Source organism: Corvus brachyrhynchos, unplaced genomic scaffold (assembly GCF_000691975.1).
Source record: "Corvus brachyrhynchos isolate BGI_N302 unplaced genomic scaffold, ASM69197v1 scaffold114, whole genome shotgun sequence".
In the NCBI taxonomy this organism is placed as follows: domain Eukaryota; kingdom Metazoa; phylum Chordata; class Aves; order Passeriformes; family Corvidae; genus Corvus; species Corvus brachyrhynchos.
Window position 1 is genome coordinate 2,589,983 of NW_008238337.1, and position 17,060 is coordinate 2,607,042.

A 17,060-nucleotide genomic window follows, 5' to 3' on the forward strand; every position below is an offset into this window, starting at 1 on the left:
CAGCGCCTCGGGGCGACCCTCGGTCAGCGCTCCCTTCTCGGAGTCTCCTCCGCATCCCGGGCGGAGGAGCCCTCTCCGCGCTCGCTGGATTTTTTGGGGATGGGGGGGGCACACAGGGATTGCACTATTCCTGAAAAAACTCCTGTTTAAAAATCACTGTTCATCCTTGGGTTTGTACAGGAGTCCTTCTAACTTTCCTCTTTAAAAAGTTTCCTTGACAGCATTAACTTTTTGCCTTTTTTTTTTTTGAAACTACGTTCCCCCGTTTTTCTCTTCCCGATTTCCGAAGGCATCAGCGGGCGGGTTTTTGCCGGTGCTGCGGTGCTGCTGTACATCGGGTCTCCGTGTGTGAGTCGGTGCAGCCTGAACAAAGCCGCAGCAGCAATTGCTTCGCTGTGGGATATTTGGAGGGGATCTCGCTAATCTGTGCGCGTCGGCTCCGATTAAACAGCACCAAAATGGAGAAGTTGGTTCTGACTTAAAGAAATCGCATTCCTGTCTCCCATCCCCGCAGCCCAGCCTTAAGGACTGGCATCACACAGCCACAAATCAGGCTGATTTTTTTTTCTTTTTCCCTGAGAAAAAGTTTTGGAGTTGGGTTAAGGAGGGAGGGAGATGTGCCTGGGTGATTTTTACAGCACCGTTAGTGGTTGTAATCCTGGTAGGCTGAGGAGCGAAAGGGATCTCCGGGATGCATCTCTATTCTAGCTACCAGGAGAGCAACAATCATATTTTACTGCAAGGGATCGTCACCAGCTGGTGGATGAGCCGAGGTGGCTGTGCCACCTCGATCCTGCGCGGAGCTGAGCTCGGTGGGGCTGCGAGGGTGCAAAGGCTCGGGGTGCCGGGGTCGTGTGTGGGGAGCACGGTGGGCCCGAGTGCTGCTCTGCGGAGGGGTCAGCGAGCAGGGGATGTGCCGAGGATTTTTGACAAAAAGCAGAAGTGTCACCGGAGGGAAAAAAAAAAAGAAACAAAACAAAGCCCAGCAAGGGAAACCGTTCCCCTGTCGGCTCCCACGAGAACCTGTGCCTTGCTCTCCGGAACAGCCGTAAAATTGCAGGGAAAACAAAGGTGGTATTTTGCGATGGTGGGTGAGGGGTGGGGATTAGGTCATGCAGTGGGGGGGATCCGAGTCTGGCTGCTCTGCGAGCAGGGACTGCAAAATCCCGGCTCAGACATGCCACGCACAATGCGAGCCGAGCAGTGAAGTTTCTGTCTCCAGCCCTCTCGGTGCCGTGTCTGTGCTTTCCAATGCTCCGGCTGCGATCAGGGCTTTGGATTCTTTCATGCAGTTTTATCTTCCCCTTCTCTCCCACCCTCCTTTTCCCCTTGTATCGGCAAGTTAGCAGCAGTTTGCTGTCATGCTGGAACTATTCTTGTCTAAGTTGTCCTCTCTTCTGAGTTCGGATCATCCTCAACACCCCCAGAATCTTTTCAATGAAAGAACGTCCTCCTCTGAATCCAAAATGGGCTCTCTCTTCCCTCCCTGTCTTCTGCCATTATCCTCACGCACCAGCTCTTCCTCTAGCTAGTGGTATTGCCAGCACCGTGGCCTAAGGCCAAGGGACTTAGACAAAGCAGTCCTTGCAGTTGCACATATCGCATTCAGAGTGATATGACTGCAAATGGCCCCCTCCTTTCTGGAGCTTAATTCTGATTTGGAGGAGATTGCTTCTCTATTGTGCCTAAATTAAATGCCCCCCAGCCAGGAGGATAAATCCTAGGTTTGCTTCCAAACCTGGGGTGAAGGACCCCCCCCCCACCGTCCTGCAGAGGAGAGGAAAACAGGAAATCTGTCCCTTTTGGCCTGAAATCAGCCCTGCAGAAGCCTCTCTGTATGAATGCTGAATATTTTGGTCTCGGCCGACGGAGGGCTCTGGGCAGCTGTGGATCTCACAGGGATTTTCCTCTGGGAGGTAATGCTGCTTCCCTGCAGTGCAGGGCTTCTGGTGCAGGAGTATTTGGGAAGGCAGTGTCGACTCAGCTCTTGGAGCCGCGTCCTTGCTGCAGAGCAAACTCCTTTCAAGTTGAGGCTGAGAGTAGCCACTCTGCAAAATTATACTTAAACTGCACATCAGTGAGATGAAGCAGTTGTGGTTGGTGGGTGCCTGGGCTCTGTTCTTGCATGGGAGCATGTTTTGGGAATCCAGTCCTGGACTGAAGTCCAGAGGGAGAGGAGCTGTGTGTGGGGGAGGAAATACGGGGAGGAAACCTCTGTGGGTTGTCGGCAGATCTGGGGATGACTGCGGGTGAGGAAAATGCAGCTGCTCCACAAGTGACTCAGGATGCTGGAAGCATCTGGGTGCTGACTCCTCTGCCTTACACCAGGCTGAGGGAAGGAGAATGTGTTGTCACTGCAGAATTCAGTGCCTGTTTCTGTTCCCCATTGCCCAGGTCAGTGCTGACACTTGGCCCAGGGTGGCTGCAACCAGGCTTGCAGTGTTTTGTCTCAATTTTGTCTGAAGTCACCTTCCTGGAGGGCCTGTGCTCAGGGAATTGGGTTCCTGCATGTAGTACCCCAGGCTTTCAATTCCAAGCTGCCTGTGCTTGGTGAGCCCCATTTAATCTCCTGCACAAGCACCTTCTGTGCCTGGGCTGTAAAAAGGTGCTCTGTTAGGGACCTGTAGTGGCTCTACCTTCCCAGCCTCACCTGACCCTGCAGTGTCCCAGGGGAACCTCTGTTACCTCTTCTAACAACCGTGTTTTGATTTGTTTGTCTTCTCTTGCTTATCCTACCGATTCCTGGGAAGTACTGTTTCCTCCTCATCTGTCTTGTGTTTCATATTGTTTGACTATTTCTCTGTAAGGGAGCAGCTGCTGAGCTGAGGTGAAGTAGAGCATCTCCACTGACTTAAGTTGAACTAGACACTTACACCAGCTGTGAACAGGTCTGTAGTTTGTTTTTCACCATGTTTCCATGTGTTTTCTGGTTCAGTGGATATTCACCAGCATTCCTATTTTGTTTAGAGTAAGCACAGGTCAGAGAAAATGTGTTTCAAGATACAGAAGCTAGCAGAAACAGCTTGGGATTTTCCTTTACTTTTATTCTCATTCTTGCAGAAATGTCAGCTTTTGAGACAAAATCCTGTTTGTGTAACAAAGCTTTAAAACTGTCATCTGTAGGGTCTGGAAACAGCAATTCCAGCTGACAGTGACAAGGGAAGGAGCTGTGTCTTGGCTCCACGTGAACAGGTGGTGACCTGTACGAGTGCTGCTGTAGCTGCTGTAGGACCAAAGGTGCACCTGCCACACCTCACAGCAACCACAAGTTTCTTGTGAAAAGTGCAAATTCTCCCTGGGAGGTGAAATGAAAATAATTTCCGTGGCTGGGGCTGTAGCTCGCAACTGGAGAGACCAGTTCCATTCAGTCCTGAGAAACGATACCAGCACACGAGGCTGGCCCTTATGTTCTCAGCACTGCAGTGCAGACTTGCTTGAGCACATGGCTTGCTTGTCGCCCTTTACAGAGACAGCTTCTGTTTGATATTGTTGACCATATTGAGAGGTTGTTTTTGGAGTGGGAGTACTGGAAAGAATACTCTTTGTAGGCAGAACAGAGAGCAAAGTGTTTGTGCCTTAGCAGAGGGGATATTTTCTAGGAGATACGCTCCCCTCTCCAATTCAGACTGAAATTTGCTGGATCCCTGACCTCTTGAAGTCCATGTGAAGTTAAGTATGATGTAAAAAGAAGCTCTCCAAACATGTTTCAGAATTAGCAATTTTCAAGTGGACTTGTTTGGGCGTTTAGAAAACTGGCATTTTTGGCTTTGTCTACCTGAGTGTTTTGCTTGAGAGCAAAGATGTGGTTTTCACAGTCAGCAAATCTGTGCATGGTCCCCACCCAGCTACACAGTGGTTTGGGTTCATGCTAACTGGATTCCTTTTGGATAAAAATGGTCCAGAAGCTCTGCTCCAGTTGTGCAACACTGATGCTCCATCCCTTTCAATGGGAACACAAAGATCCAAACCAAAGATGGCACAGCTTTGAACCATACCCCCCTAGTCTGGGGGACCAGACTAAAATCTAACCTTAAGTCATACCCCCTCAGGCCAACTACATGTGGTGTACATGTACCAAATGCTTTCATCTTTTGATCTGTTCCTTGTGGTGCCAAATAACTTGCTAGTGTAGGAATAGCTTAAGCAAGGAAAGAAGAATGGTGGGGAGTCAAGGGACTGGCTTTTGTTTTTCTGATAAAAAAAGAGACAGGAGGGTAGGAAGAGGAGACATAAACCATGACCGTTATCCACATGGAAAGATTAAATAGCACGAGAGTACTAGAGGAAAGGCCCAGAGTGTGACAGATCAAAAGAGCAAGGCCTCTGGCTGTTATGATAAAGAATGTCCTAGTTCTTGAGAACATATTTATGTGTCTGTGCACTGCGTTTTTTTAAAAGGAAATAGTTTTATTCAAAGAAAGGTCTGTTTCTTCCACAAGGGCTGTTCAAGGGAGAAATAGTGGGCGAAAATACAATTTTCACAGCCAGTGCTCTAAGGACTAGTTTGTGCAAATGAGAACAGGGTCCATTATTTTAAATTTAAAAATTTATGGGAAGGTTGGGGAGAATGGGGGCTGTCTGTTTGAGCTCTGGGTTGGCAACTGCTGTTAGAATTCAGAGTGTGGCTTGGCTGTTCAGTGGATCTACTTGTGTAGACATGCATGTGGTGTCCTGTTGCACCTTTCCACAGTGTCCCATGGATGGCAAGGAGCTCTTGCTGAACTCAAACCAAAGTGTGTAGAGGGCTAAGGAATAAAATATTCTTGTAGTCAGCCAAAACACTACAGCTGTGTTCAGCTGCAGAAATAGCTGTGCTTGGTGAAGCTGTTACCTCTCCCTTGGTGCTCGAGGATGCCTCACAGTGTGCATTGGCAAAGCAGCTCCAGGAGGATTTCTCATGTGTTTTCTTGCAAAGTTGTCTAGTTTAGGACAGAAGAATTTATATCCTCTCAGTTAAAATATTCCAGCCTCGTTGTTTGGTACCCCATATGGTCAGGACTCCAACTGCCATCACCTGAAGCCCATGAGAAGGTCCCACAGCGTGTGGCAGAGGCAGTAACCTCCAGCACTCTGGGGAGGTGGTGACCACAGGCCACTGAAATGGCCACAGCCTCGATGTTTCAAGCAGCCTCAGCTTGAAGGGTCTGTGAAACAGAGGGAGAAGTGTTGAGATTCCACAGACTGCACCATGCACCCTGGATAAAGTCCAGGCTACAGGTACCTCTTCTTACATGCTCTTGTGTTCACGCGTAGAAAGAGTCTGTAAAATGGCAGGAGTTTGCCTTTGTGGTTTTATAGGACCTTACAAAGCACAGGGCAGTAGAGAAACACATATCCAGTGGGGTTGGCCCTTGGCCTAAGTCAGTCCTACACAAGTAACTCAGTGAGTTGTGTGACTGTTCCTGGTTTTCCTTTGCTGCCTGTAGAACAGGGGGGTAGCTGAGTTCTGTAAATGCCTTGGCATCTGCCAGAATGGATCAGGTGAGTGTACCCAAGTGTTCCTGCTCCTGCTCCTCCCTTCAGGGTGCTCAGCAAGCTGCCTTCCCTGTTATTTTTCCAGCAAGCAGCAGTAATAGAATTAAGAATTAAAACTTGAAGCAGCAAATTGGTCATCATTGCTCAGGCTTGGAGCTGAAGGGATCCCTACAAACCTATCAGAAATTAATGAGAAGATTCCTGGTCAGTGGGAGTTTAGGCAAACAAAGATTGATTTGAGATCCTTTGTCTCTCAGGGTGTTAATTTGGGCTCAGAGAGACGGCTGGAAGGAAGAGATTTTGATACCAAAATCTAATTTCTGTTTGCTGTACCCTCCCATAATTAATAAAGATTAATATTAATTAATAAGAAAAACACTATATTTTTGTGGAGAAAAATGCTTCTGGTAGTCTTCTGCTTGAATACAGAAATAAAAGACATTGTTGGCACTAGAATAAGTGGGGACCTGCAAGGTTTTGTGTACATTTAATTGGGAAAGTGAAGGGAGGAAAGTGTGTGTATTAATTTAGGTTTTAAACAACAGCAAGCACTAAGACAATTTGGGATGTGATACAGGGTGTCACTGAAATTCAGTACCAAGCACACTCCCTTTTCGATTCTGTCAGTTCTTAACTGTCTCCATTGTCATCTTAACGTTAGAGAGAGCAAGCCTCAATTTAGATCCCCCCTCCTTTTTTCTCTCTAGTGAATACCTAATCATCACACCGATTTTTGACTGGGTATTGACTATGAGACTTCCTGGCCTAATTTATCTTTCTAGCTATAATAGCAATATCTGGTGATTTTTTTTTTTTTTTTAATCCGAGATACACAGGCTGTTCAGACACGCAGATGAATTTTGGGTTAATTGAGTAACAGTCATCCAAGACCCAGGGCTTCTCCTTGAGATTAACATACAAAGTGATAGGTCAAAAAGCTCAAGGTTTGTTGCCCTGTGAGATACTAATACCCCCCCAATTAATTTCATTTTCATGATCGCATCGTTTTAAATTGAGGTGAAATCAAGGATTTTTCATTTTTTCCCCCCCTCCAGCTGAGTTTGACTGGCACAACTTCTGACATGGATGTATGGAGGCTGGTACCGCGGCCAAGCCAAATCCTTTTCTTTGTTCTCTGGGCCTGCTGCTGCTGCTGATAAAGTGGTCGGCGCATGGCATTATGTCTTATTACATTTTTGATGCAGACTGCAAAGAAACGGGTAAACTCACCATGGTTACCACGCTCTGTCACTTGGCAGGGCCCGGCGCACTCAGCGATGGCCTCTAGTGTCTGCAGCGCAGCTCTGCACCGCCCCGGCTGCTCCGCGCATCCCGCCCCAGCCAGCCCCGCTCCTGCCTCACCGCCGCCTCCTCAAAGTCCCCGCTTGCTTTTGTCCCTCGCTCTTGACCGAGGGTCACTGCTGGGGTCAAACTCCCGTGCTGACACCAGCCAGTTTCTATGTCTGTGAAACTTTTCTGGGTCCCAGATCCACTCACTGCTTTGTCCTGGCACCTCACGTTTCTAGGAGAGTTTTTCTCTTTTATCTAGACATAGCCTGCTGTGTTATTTCCTGCAGACCAAGTGCGTGTCATTGCTTAAATTAACAGAATGTGAAACAATCACTAAATTATCTGTGCTGTGATATCATAGAATATGCTGAGTTGGAAGGGACCCATCAGAATCATTGAGTCAAACAACTGGCCCTGCACAGGACAGCCTGAGACTCACGCCATGTGCCTGAGAGCATTATCCAAATGCTTCTTGAACTCAGGCTTAGCACTGTGACCACTTCCCTGGGGAGCTTGTTCCAGTGCCCACCATTTCCTGATATGCTTAACCAATATGTTATCATCAACCCATAAGGGATCAATAAGTTGCTCATCGTTTTGTATGGGCTGCAGCTCAGTTTTTCTTGGTGGGTAGATCAGGATTCTTGAGCCTGGTCATTGGAGTCCTTGCCTTATTCACATCCAGTTTGGAGCTCCCAGGTCTTGTATGTGACTGCTTGCAACAACAGTTCAGAGACAAGTCTTTGCAGGATGGGTCTTTTGTTTTATTGTACATGAGGAAAAATCGCTTAAGCCTTTCTCTGCTTAATTGAGGTAATTAAACCTTCTTACCTTGCAGCACAAGGGGCTCATTAATGTTTTTGAAGCATTTTGAAGTCCTTGGAAAAACGATGTGGTTTGCTGTTGTGTCATGTTTAGTAATTGTTGAAATTCAGTCATCTGGACTTGAAATACTGAGTTTCACATACAGAAATCTTACACTTGTGTGTGTATTTTGAGCTGATAGTGTGAAGAACTAATTGAGAGAGTAGCTGACAACTGTGGTGTTCCTACAGTGCCCTACTCTATGAGGGTGTTGGTTTGGGGGGGTTTTACTATGCTTAAGCAAAATTAGCTCCGTGTGAAACCTCAGTGATGAAACTACGGGCTGTAATGACATAAAATTTAGCAGCTTTGTTAAAGACAAAGAGAAACCTTGCTTTCTTTAAGGTGACCTAGTGGCCAGCCCAATTTGGCTTTTTGGGATTTCACATGTGGTTAACTAGTAAAAATTAAGAACATGCTCTCTTCTTGTAATGAAGAAGACACCTCAGTGATATCCTGTGATAACTCTGAAGTGGAAAGAGACTTCCCGGCTGAGGACAAGAGTCTTTTCCACTATGTTCAGCAGAGCTTGTTACAGAGTAACTGCTGGCCCTTTCTTTTTTTAGAGAGGGGAAAATAGGAATGAAATCATTTGCAACTTTAAAACAAAGCTAGAGATTTACATAGTTCTGAGCCCCAGTGACTTTTAGCATCAGTTTAATTTAGATTTAAATGAAGGCTGGTAAATGAGATCTGTTCCTCATATGAAAGACAGTTGGGAATTTTCAGCAAAGGAGTTTGTAAGGGGGGAGATATTTCCAGACAGCAGGCAGTCTGTGTCTGTGCCTACAGGCAAAGACAGCAGCATCCATGGATGCAAGGGCACTTGAGCTGCAAGAGTGAAGAAGTTCTGTGCTGTGATGCTCCCTTGCTCCCAAGTGCATAACCAGCAGGCTTTTTAGTACAGTTGTGAAGTGGGCAGCATAATTAAGCCCCTTACAAAAAAGTCTAACAATTTTTTCTCAAGCCCAAATTATTACCATTGTGGGACAAGGGGGAGAAAGTGTTTTGATTGTTCATTTCTGGAGCAGTTTGTCAGTGATGACATTAGAGTCTGTTTCTGGAGCTCATAACTGACTCAAAACTTATCAGATGTGAATATAATCTTTTATAACTTTGGAAAAAGTAACCATAACACAAAGTGATGTTATTTTCCCTTTGATCTACTTATACAGCACAATTTGACTGGCTAAAAATGTTTGATATCACACAAAGAGGAATAATGGTAGCACTCCTCGCCTCCGATGTCGCACAATGAGCAGCAGATCTGATGTACCTCAACTGACTGTTCCCTAGGAATAGTTCTGGCATTGGCTGAAAATAGTACTGAGGGTAACTTGCTTTGACCATGTGATGACACTTTGAGTTGCAAAATTACTTTCAGATAACTTGCACTGAAAAAATAAAAATAGCACAGCACATTAGACTCATCTGTGTGGAATGTATATATGCAAAAATAGGGCTCCTTAATACTTAGAGTTTGTCTAGGCAGAACAACCTGTCATGCTACACTCTGCTTCACTTTTAGGCAAACAATTTGCACTGATAATGCTCCAGGCTGTGCTGTTTCCAAGTGTTCATCAAACATGAGAGAAGCATTAATTCAGCCATTCTCTTCCTAGCAGTGACGCTCGGAAATGTCATTAGTGATCTTAGACAAAGGTGAGAGGTCACAGCTTTAGGAACAAGTGATTAAAATGTGTCCCAATGTAACAGACTAATTAATCTTTAGATAATAGCAGGGGTTTTTTTTCTCTTTTCTCTCTGCAGCTGGGAGTGTTCACTCTCCCTCCACAAGTATGGCAACATCGGCGCAATACAGACAGCTCATAAACGACTACGGCCCCCCATCTCTAGGCTATACACAGGGGATGCAGGTACAGCTCTGCTTATTTTCCTTTAATCAGATCACTGACCCTACATTTGCATAGTAGCAGGGATTGTGGCCTGTAATCTGAGGTGTTCCTCCCTCCCACCAAGGTCTGAAATCAAACCCAAATGGCAGAATGCTTCCTCGCACATGTCTGGGGATCAAATTAGGCTAAGCCGAGTGCTGAGTGAGGTTGGTTCCTAATTATCTGTCCCATCCAGTCTGAGTCGCAGAGAAACACGTCTTGAATTATGTTCTGTAAGGGCACTTACATATTTTAAAGTTATTTGTTAAAACCCAGTATTTCTATACAGTTTTGTTTTATCTTCTCACTCTCTCTGCCTGGCTAACTTCTTCATAAAATATACACTGTAACACTGAAAAACCAGAAACAGGGTTAAATAAGCAGTTCCCAGTTTGCTGGGTTTGCAGGAGTGTTTTAACTTCTGCTTCACCTTAAGGCCAAGGCTTGAGTTGCATCCTCCCAGTTGATCCCAATTTTTGAAGGGCACGTAGCATCATGTCCAACTGCAGCAGCAATTTCAATAAAGAAAATCATGTTTATATAATAATCTTGAAATTCTGTTCTTTTAAAAAGAGATTTACAGGGCTATTTCTGGTCTTCCATAAACTTCCACTTGGTGTTTCTTGTAATTGTTTTGATTTTACAGTATTTGATTGACATTATGCTACTTTCAACTGCAGGGTACCAGCAGCAGTCAAGTACCACAGAGCAAATATGCAGAACTTCTAGCTATCATAGAAGAATTAGGAAAAGAGATTAGACCTACATATGCTGGGAGTAAAAGTGCGATGGAGAGGCTAAAAAGAGGTAACATTTAAACTTATTTTAAAAAATAATTGTGTCTCATACACTTTGTGCACTGACTACTTGTATATAGCTTCATGACAACTGTTTCCTTTGAAAGGAGACAGCTTGATCTCCTCTTGAAAGTGGGAGTATTAACCAGCAACTGAAGCCTTTTGATGCTCTGTCCATGCTGTATTTGACAGATAAACAGTGACAAAATGTGTCTCATGTGCACACAGGGAGTTTCAGTTAATAATCCAGACCTTACTGTAGAACATCTAGGGATACATTCTTTCAGGCTCCTGGTGATTTACTTGGCGTTTCAATTCCCTTTTCTCCCCCCTCTCCAAAATCCAAGCATTGTTTGCTTCTTCTCATACACATCTCCCATCTACTTGGCCCAGGAATCTTTACTGAAGTAGATTTTGCCTAAAGAAATACAACATTGTGGTAGTTCACACCGAGGATGGTGGAGAAAAGAGCTACAAAAAACCCCCAAAGAGGTGTTAGGGAAGGCTGTTCAGACTGAGATGTCAAACATGAACGTTCTCTCTCTGTGGAGAGTGGGGCTGCCTAGGCTCCGTTACCTGCTGTCAAGTGCATGCCATTAAAGGTCCACTAGTAAGGGACAGAGCAGCTTTTAGGGCTGGCTGATGAGTCTCTCCAGCTTTGCTTTGTCAGCTAAAAGGGGTAATAAATGCCCTTTCCTTGAAGTGTAAAGGAAACCCCCACATGCCCCACTGCTGACATCAGCCTGACATTGTCCTCTGCAGCGGACGTGCAGGGATATTTCTGAAGGAGCAGTGGGACATTCCCCTGCTCCAGCTCCTGAAATGACCCTGGAAGGCCACAGACAACAGTTGTACTGGCAGTCCTGTCCTCCAGCATGACATGGTTACTTTTTCCTCCCTTCCTGTGGTCCTTCTGCTGAGATTGGCTCATGCCTTCAACCTGGAATGGGAATGTTATTGTAACAGACGAACTTCACCACCTTGCAAATCCCCCTTACATTTACCCGAGACTACAAAGCTTTATTTAAGGCTCAACCATTATGGAAGAGTAATATATCTGCCATGACATGCAATAAAATGACTAGTAGCTGTTCTGGGAAAGGATGCAATAAAGTCTGCTGATGAGTGGTAAGTGGAATCTGGCCCAGCTAAAATCAATGTTGCTGGAGTCTCTCTTTATTGCATTGCCTGAGTCAGTATTAATAGATCATGAATGGCAACAGGCTAATGGGGACAGCTCGAGAGAGACTGAGAGAGATGCAGACATTCTCTGAGTTGGATGGTTTCGTTCCGTGAGGAAAAAGTTGCTTTGCTGCTTCTTGCAGCATCTTAGGTTTAAGAAACAACGCTGCCACTGTGACTTGCCAGTGTTGCACAAAATCCTAAATAAATACTTTTTGCTGCCATCTTTTGGTCACAAAGGTACCTCTCTTTCCATTTTGGGAGTCTGATGGCTGAAGGAGCATGTGCAAGTGTGAGAGCAGAAGTGATTGAGGGTAACCACGTGACTGCCGCCTCCGTGGCCATGGAGGTTATCCCTGAATAAAGTCCCTGTCCCCAGCTCCTAAGCACAGATACTGACCTCTAAAATTGGCCAAATTCCCAGTGTTCTACATTATTCAGAGTAGTTCTGCTGCATAAACTGGGCATCCTGCCACCAGATCCAGGTCTAACACACGGCTTTGAGTTTGTGTTTCTGCATCCCACAGCTGCAGCTTTCCTTGTCCGTGGCAGTTTAACCCTCTGCAAAGCCTTGCACTCATCAAGTCCTCCCAGGTCAGTAGGCTGCTGCTGTGATCTGGGCTAGCAGCCTTCTAGAAACAGAAGCCATTATCTCTAGAGATTAACCCCCATCTATTGCCTTACTGCCCTTTCTCCACCTTGTTAAGGAGCGTGATTGAGCAGAGAAATCACCCTCTATCTTGCCTAGTCAGCAAAATATAAACCTCCTTTGTTGTAGAAAAATCTGTCCATCTCTCATTTTAACATCTATCTCAAGCTCTGTTCTTTCAGCAGCTCTGTGAGCATGAATCTACATTTAGTTCCAGGATTAAGAACCAAGGTCCAGATTGCTGGAACTCAAGGCAACAGGACTTGTAGTGGAAAATTCCACATTATGTCTATCAGATGAGAGTAGACACGGCAGCATGTAAAGTGGTGATGATTTACACTGGGAACTGAGCCAGTGTTAGGAGGTAACTTTCTGCACACACCATAAAAAAACCCCTCTTATTTTTACATGAGACACAACTTGTCTTTAAACAGTATTACGATGGCTTGAATTTTGATGCATCCTCCCAGAGGAGAACTATCCCAAGGCATTAAGAGCTTACTAAAATGACTCCCCAGATAACTTTGTAATTTGTTTCACTCCACTTTAGCAAAATAACTCACTGGTAGGTAAGATTTTTTTTTTCCCCCTTAAATTTTTGATATTAAGTAGGCCCACACTGCACATTAAGATCTACCTGCCACTGCAGACTTAGAAATCTTACTGTGTTCTGATTCCTGGTTTAGTCCCTTTTCAATTTGTAATGCAAGTTTGGGAAGGCAGGCTTGTTTAATGGCAGCTGATATTTGGGAAGTGAGGGCTGTCCCCCTTAGCTGAGGCCTTCTGTGGTAGCCTTGGCAACTGGGGACAGAAATACATAAACCTTTCTGTGGACTGTCACTGCAAGTGTGGCCTGAATGGGATGATTTAAAACACATCCAATTCTTTTGCAGGCATTATCCATGCTAGAGGATTAGTTCGGGAATGCCTGGCCGAGACGGAACGAAACGCAAGATCCTAGCCCACTGATTCAGCTGCAAGATTTTCCATCTCTTCATGAAGAAAAAGTAACACTTATTCTTTTTGACTCTCGAAACATTCAAATTCCTTTATTTTGAATGTTTAACCATTCTTGTTTCGCCCTTGCAAAAATGTACAGTTAAGAATGAAAAAAACCACGGATTTTTCAACTTACTGAGGGTTTGCATTTTCTAAAGACGTTAAAACTCCCTAAAATGTTTCTAAAACATGGAAACCGAAGTGCATGCAGAGGAATGCTCTTTCTCTCCCAGGCTGTATTTCAGTTCTCTTCTTATCCAGCCACAGCCTCATTCTGTTTTTTTCCTTTGACTATGTTCACTTATCCCCAAAATGTCAATCTTTCAAAGTTTGACATAAGCTCTAAGGATTTTTTTTTAATAAATGCAGAATAGCATGCTGTACCTAGTAGTCTGCTAAGTCACAATGTCATACAGCATAGACCCTGCTTAGAAATAACCTTTCCCTTCTCTTATTTTTCCTTTTTTTGTTCATTTTGCATAAACATTTGCATGACTGTTAGTGCTTTGAAGTCCACTTAAAGTGCATGAGCTATATGGAAAACAGGGAAGCCTATTAAATAATAACAAGGTCCTGGAAAGCTGATTTCTACATTAAGGCTGGAGATTTCAGTTTAAAGTTTGCAAAAAAAAAAAAAAAAAGAAAAAGGAACATTCTGGATAAATTACTAAAACTATTATTTGCATCTTTGTATGTATTTATTACTTGACGTAATAAAGCTTATTTTCATTAACAGTTTGTATTAAAACTATGTACAGTCACTTTAATCAGATTCATACTCCAGGAGCAAGAACTGGCAACAGATAAAAATTCAACCTTCATGCAGGAGTTCAGGAAAGGACAAGGGAAGGGGCCTGCAGATTGCTGGAACATTCCACCCATGGCACAGGGTGCAGTTGGTCTCTGGGAGAAGGAGGTGAAGTTCTAGAAGTCTCTGTTGCCTTCAAAATCCATACTCTGGCTTTGGGTCTTTGTTGAAGGCCAAAACCTGGTGGTGGCAGCTGGTGAGGGTGCTGTCCAAAAATGAAAGAGAAGTTCTGGTTAAGCAGTTGGAGTTGTTAACAGGATAAAACCAGGAAAAATGTACTTCAGGAGTGGCTTCAGAGTAATGGTGACAAAGGAAACGCAGCTGCATTTGTTTTTATTAAATGGGAAACTGTCAAAATGAGTGGAGGTACCAACACGGCCAAGCCTAAGTGCAGCACAGCATAAACAAGATAAACAACTCTAATTAATTAATTCACAGCTTGGATGAATTGGACTCTGTTGTCTTGGGAGGCAGCTTCCAACACAGGTCATTCTTTATCTGCAATGACTCAATTCTACCTCAGAACTGGAGGGCCATGAGTGACCACCCCTCACTTGCTGGAGGACCCTCCCCGTGTTCCAGTGCTCAGCACCACTCCAGGTAAGATCTGGAAAGCTGCTGGTTAAACTTTATTCAGAGCTGAGTAGCACAGAGCAATTGTTCAGCTGACAGATCTGAACCAGTGACTGGTGTCTCTTCCATCAGCAGCTCAGTTCACACCATCACAACCAGTATCCAAACCTCTATAAAGGATTTACGTCACTGAAGGCATTGCATGAGTAAGGAAGGATGGGAAGTGAGAACCTTTTAGTGCTGTTCTCATGTGCTGGAGCTCCTACGAAGCAGCCCAAAGTGTCTTCTGGACAGAAGGAAATTATTGATTTTTTGGGTCTCTGTTAACAACGGTGGAAAGCTTATAGTTCCTCTTTAACATTTAAGATCTTAAATTTAACATTTTAAGATTGCTTTATCTTCTGAACCTGGCAGAAAAACTGATTGCTAAATGTGATTAATGAGATGATGGCAAGAAGCAGGAATACATGAGTGCTTTTATCTCCTCAGCTTTACAGGAACAGCAGGTCACCACCCGCGGTTTCAGCTGTGCTTATGAAGGCCTACATCATTTGTTAGTTGGAAAACTCTGTTTAGGTCTAATGACAAACAATTTTCTTACCCTACTAGGGCAAGTCAGTATTTCACATGTTTATTCCTTATCCAATTGTTGCATCTCTTTAAAAAGCTTTTTCCTTTCTAGGTTTTCCTTTGCTCTTCTTTTTTTCTCCTGCTTTTGCTTCTCTGATGCTTTCTTCTCTTTAAAAACATCACTGTCTTCACCTTTGTAGAAAAGGTCAACTTTTTCCCGCAGGATTTCTCTGGCAATCTTTCGGTTCTTCTCCACCGATCTTGTCTGATGACACTGAAGAAATACAAAGGACATTTTTACTGAAACTTTAACCTGCTTATCCTTCTGCTTTCCCTTTCTATATATTCCTACCATTACAGTAAAGAAAATCCCCTCCTCTCCAAGCCAAGAGCATCCTCCCACCAATAACAGCTGCAACTTTTATATCCAGATGATGTATTTTAATAATTACTTGCTACTGTAACTCATCAGGCTGGGTTTTGCATTAATCTTTAATGCTTCCCATATTACCTTGGAAAGCTGCTTGAGTTTAACTTAACTGTGTCTTCCCCTTGTGACAGGAAGCAAAGATTAATTTCAAGGTATTCATCCACAAGAAGTAGGTAAGATAAATGCTTAAAAAGGATCTGCAGATGAGTGTGATCAACTTGCTAAGGAAGAGATTCTAACTCACATGAGGGACAGGAATGTGACAGCTGCCACCAAACGGCAGCTACAAGGAAGATTAATTTAACTGAAAACTACAAAACAGTAACTGGGTGGCAGAGCCAGGAAAAGCAGCTCTGACCCCAAGTTTATTTATCTGCTGACAGCCAAAACTGCTTCTTGCTGAGATTCTTTACTATATATATATATAAACTTTTCCTCCATGCCATCTGCATTGTGATTATGCTTTACTCTGAAAGGAGACTTGGAAGTCATGATGCAATTTGTGACTCAATAAAATAAAACACAATTACCTTCACTACAATCCCAGATGGAATATGCTTCAGGACAACACAGTTGTTTGTCTTATTTGTGGCTTGACCTCCTGGACCATCACCTCTTACAAACTGTTCTTCTAATTCTGCCTCAGTTAGTTCAAGGAGATTCAAAGAGTTCTTTCTTGCTGCCTGAAGCAAGGGAACGCTGGGCAGAGAGAGCTGCTGCTTCCTCAAAATCCACCGTGTCCATGATGGTGTTCGCACCTCTCTCAGTAAGAATGCAAAATGAAATAAACTTGGAACATTCATACGGAAATGACAACACGGCTTCTCTGGAATGAAACCTGGAATGGAATTGGAGAGTGGAGTTTACCACCAGAATCCTTGTTTTAAGATGAGCTACTTTAGCTGCACATATTGAGCAGTATTTCAATATTCAGATTTATTTATTTTCCCAAGGTCAAGGTATTAAGATTATTAACAAAGGCACAAAGGTATGCCTGGAAGTGTGCATTTTCCCCATGGATAATGAGGAATGTCAGGTCCTGTTGCTGTCAAGTGTCAGTCTTCAACAAAGCATTGGGTAAGCAATTAAAACAGTACATGCTGTTATGCTTGAAATATTATATTTGACTCAGACGAAAATACTTCAGTGTGTGAAGAAGTGCCACGTGGCAATTAACAGAAAATTTGAACTTAACTGTTGAAATGAAAAAATAATTAAAAGAAAACTTTTATTGGCGGCCACTACAGAAGTTAGTAACGTTTTTAAATAAAGAATACATGCAGAAAAACGAGCAGCGCTTCTGCCTAGTTCTGAACAAGCCTTTATTTACCAGGTTTCCTACGGCTCCAACCCCTTACAGGAGCTCGTTTTGAAACCAGGACTGCAAACTCTTGATAAGATTTAAAAAATTATGATCCCTCTCAGCCTACTCCTGCTGTTTGACACTACAACTCTAAAGCAGGAGTAAACACAGAAGACACTCGAGAATTTACTCAATTTCCGTCAGCGCAGCGCCCGGCCGCGGCCG

General features: G+C 44.0%; 2 protein-coding genes across 6 annotated transcripts in view; one reads left to right on the forward strand and one right to left on the reverse strand.

Annotated features, from left to right (window-relative positions):
- The window catches only part of CDK2AP1 (cyclin dependent kinase 2 associated protein 1), a 14,554-nt gene extending 665 nt beyond the window's left edge, over nt 1–13,889 (forward strand). Inside the window, exons 1-4 of one of the 2 annotated variants that reach the window (XM_017734773.1) lie at nt 1,620–1,916; nt 9,400–9,506; nt 10,205–10,331; nt 13,046–13,889. In XM_017734773.1, the coding sequence (XP_017590262.1) occupies nt 1,838–1,916; nt 9,400–9,506; nt 10,205–10,331; nt 13,046–13,113 (381 nt within the window). In that variant the 5' untranslated portion in view covers nt 1,620–1,837 and the 3' untranslated portion in view covers nt 13,114–13,889. Of the gene's footprint in view, nt 1–1,619; nt 1,917–9,399; nt 9,507–10,204; nt 10,332–13,045 lie in introns of those variants that run through there. The other variant, XM_008634028.2, reaches the window with a different exon arrangement.
- Nucleotides 13,812–17,018, reverse strand: CUNH12orf65 (chromosome unknown C12orf65 homolog). Of its 4 annotated transcripts, none has more exons than XR_001862178.1 (3): nt 16,063–16,797; nt 14,764–15,376; nt 13,812–14,164 (listed from the first exon to the last, which is right to left on the reverse strand). XR_001862178.1 is itself a non-coding variant. In XM_017734774.1 (3 exons), the coding sequence occupies exons 2-3, from the start codon at nt 16,333–16,335 to the stop codon at nt 15,164–15,166; spliced, it is 486 nt and encodes a 161-aa protein (XP_017590263.1). In that variant the 5' UTR covers nt 16,336–16,370; nt 16,863–17,018; the 3' UTR covers nt 13,812–15,163. The 4 variants fall into 4 exon arrangements, 3 of the variants coding, with proteins under 3 accessions (XP_017590263.1, XP_017590264.1, XP_008632255.1); XM_017734774.1 differs by adding an exon at nt 16,863–17,018 and having other exon boundaries at nt 13,812–15,376; nt 16,063–16,370; XM_017734775.1 differs by having other exon boundaries at nt 15,134–15,376; nt 16,063–16,795.
- Nucleotides 17,019–17,060: the final 42 nt, after the last annotated feature.

Bases quoted from the DNA above. Each gene is read 5' to 3' on its own strand.
- CUNH12orf65 (XM_017734774.1), bottom strand. From the start codon at position 16,335: ATGAATGTTCCAAGTTTATTTCATTTTGCATTCTTACTGAGAGAGGTG. The intron at 15,377-16,062 runs GTAATTGTGTTT...GTATTTCTTCAG, and splicing joins CATCTGGGATTGTAGTGAAG to TGTCATCAGACAAGATCGGT.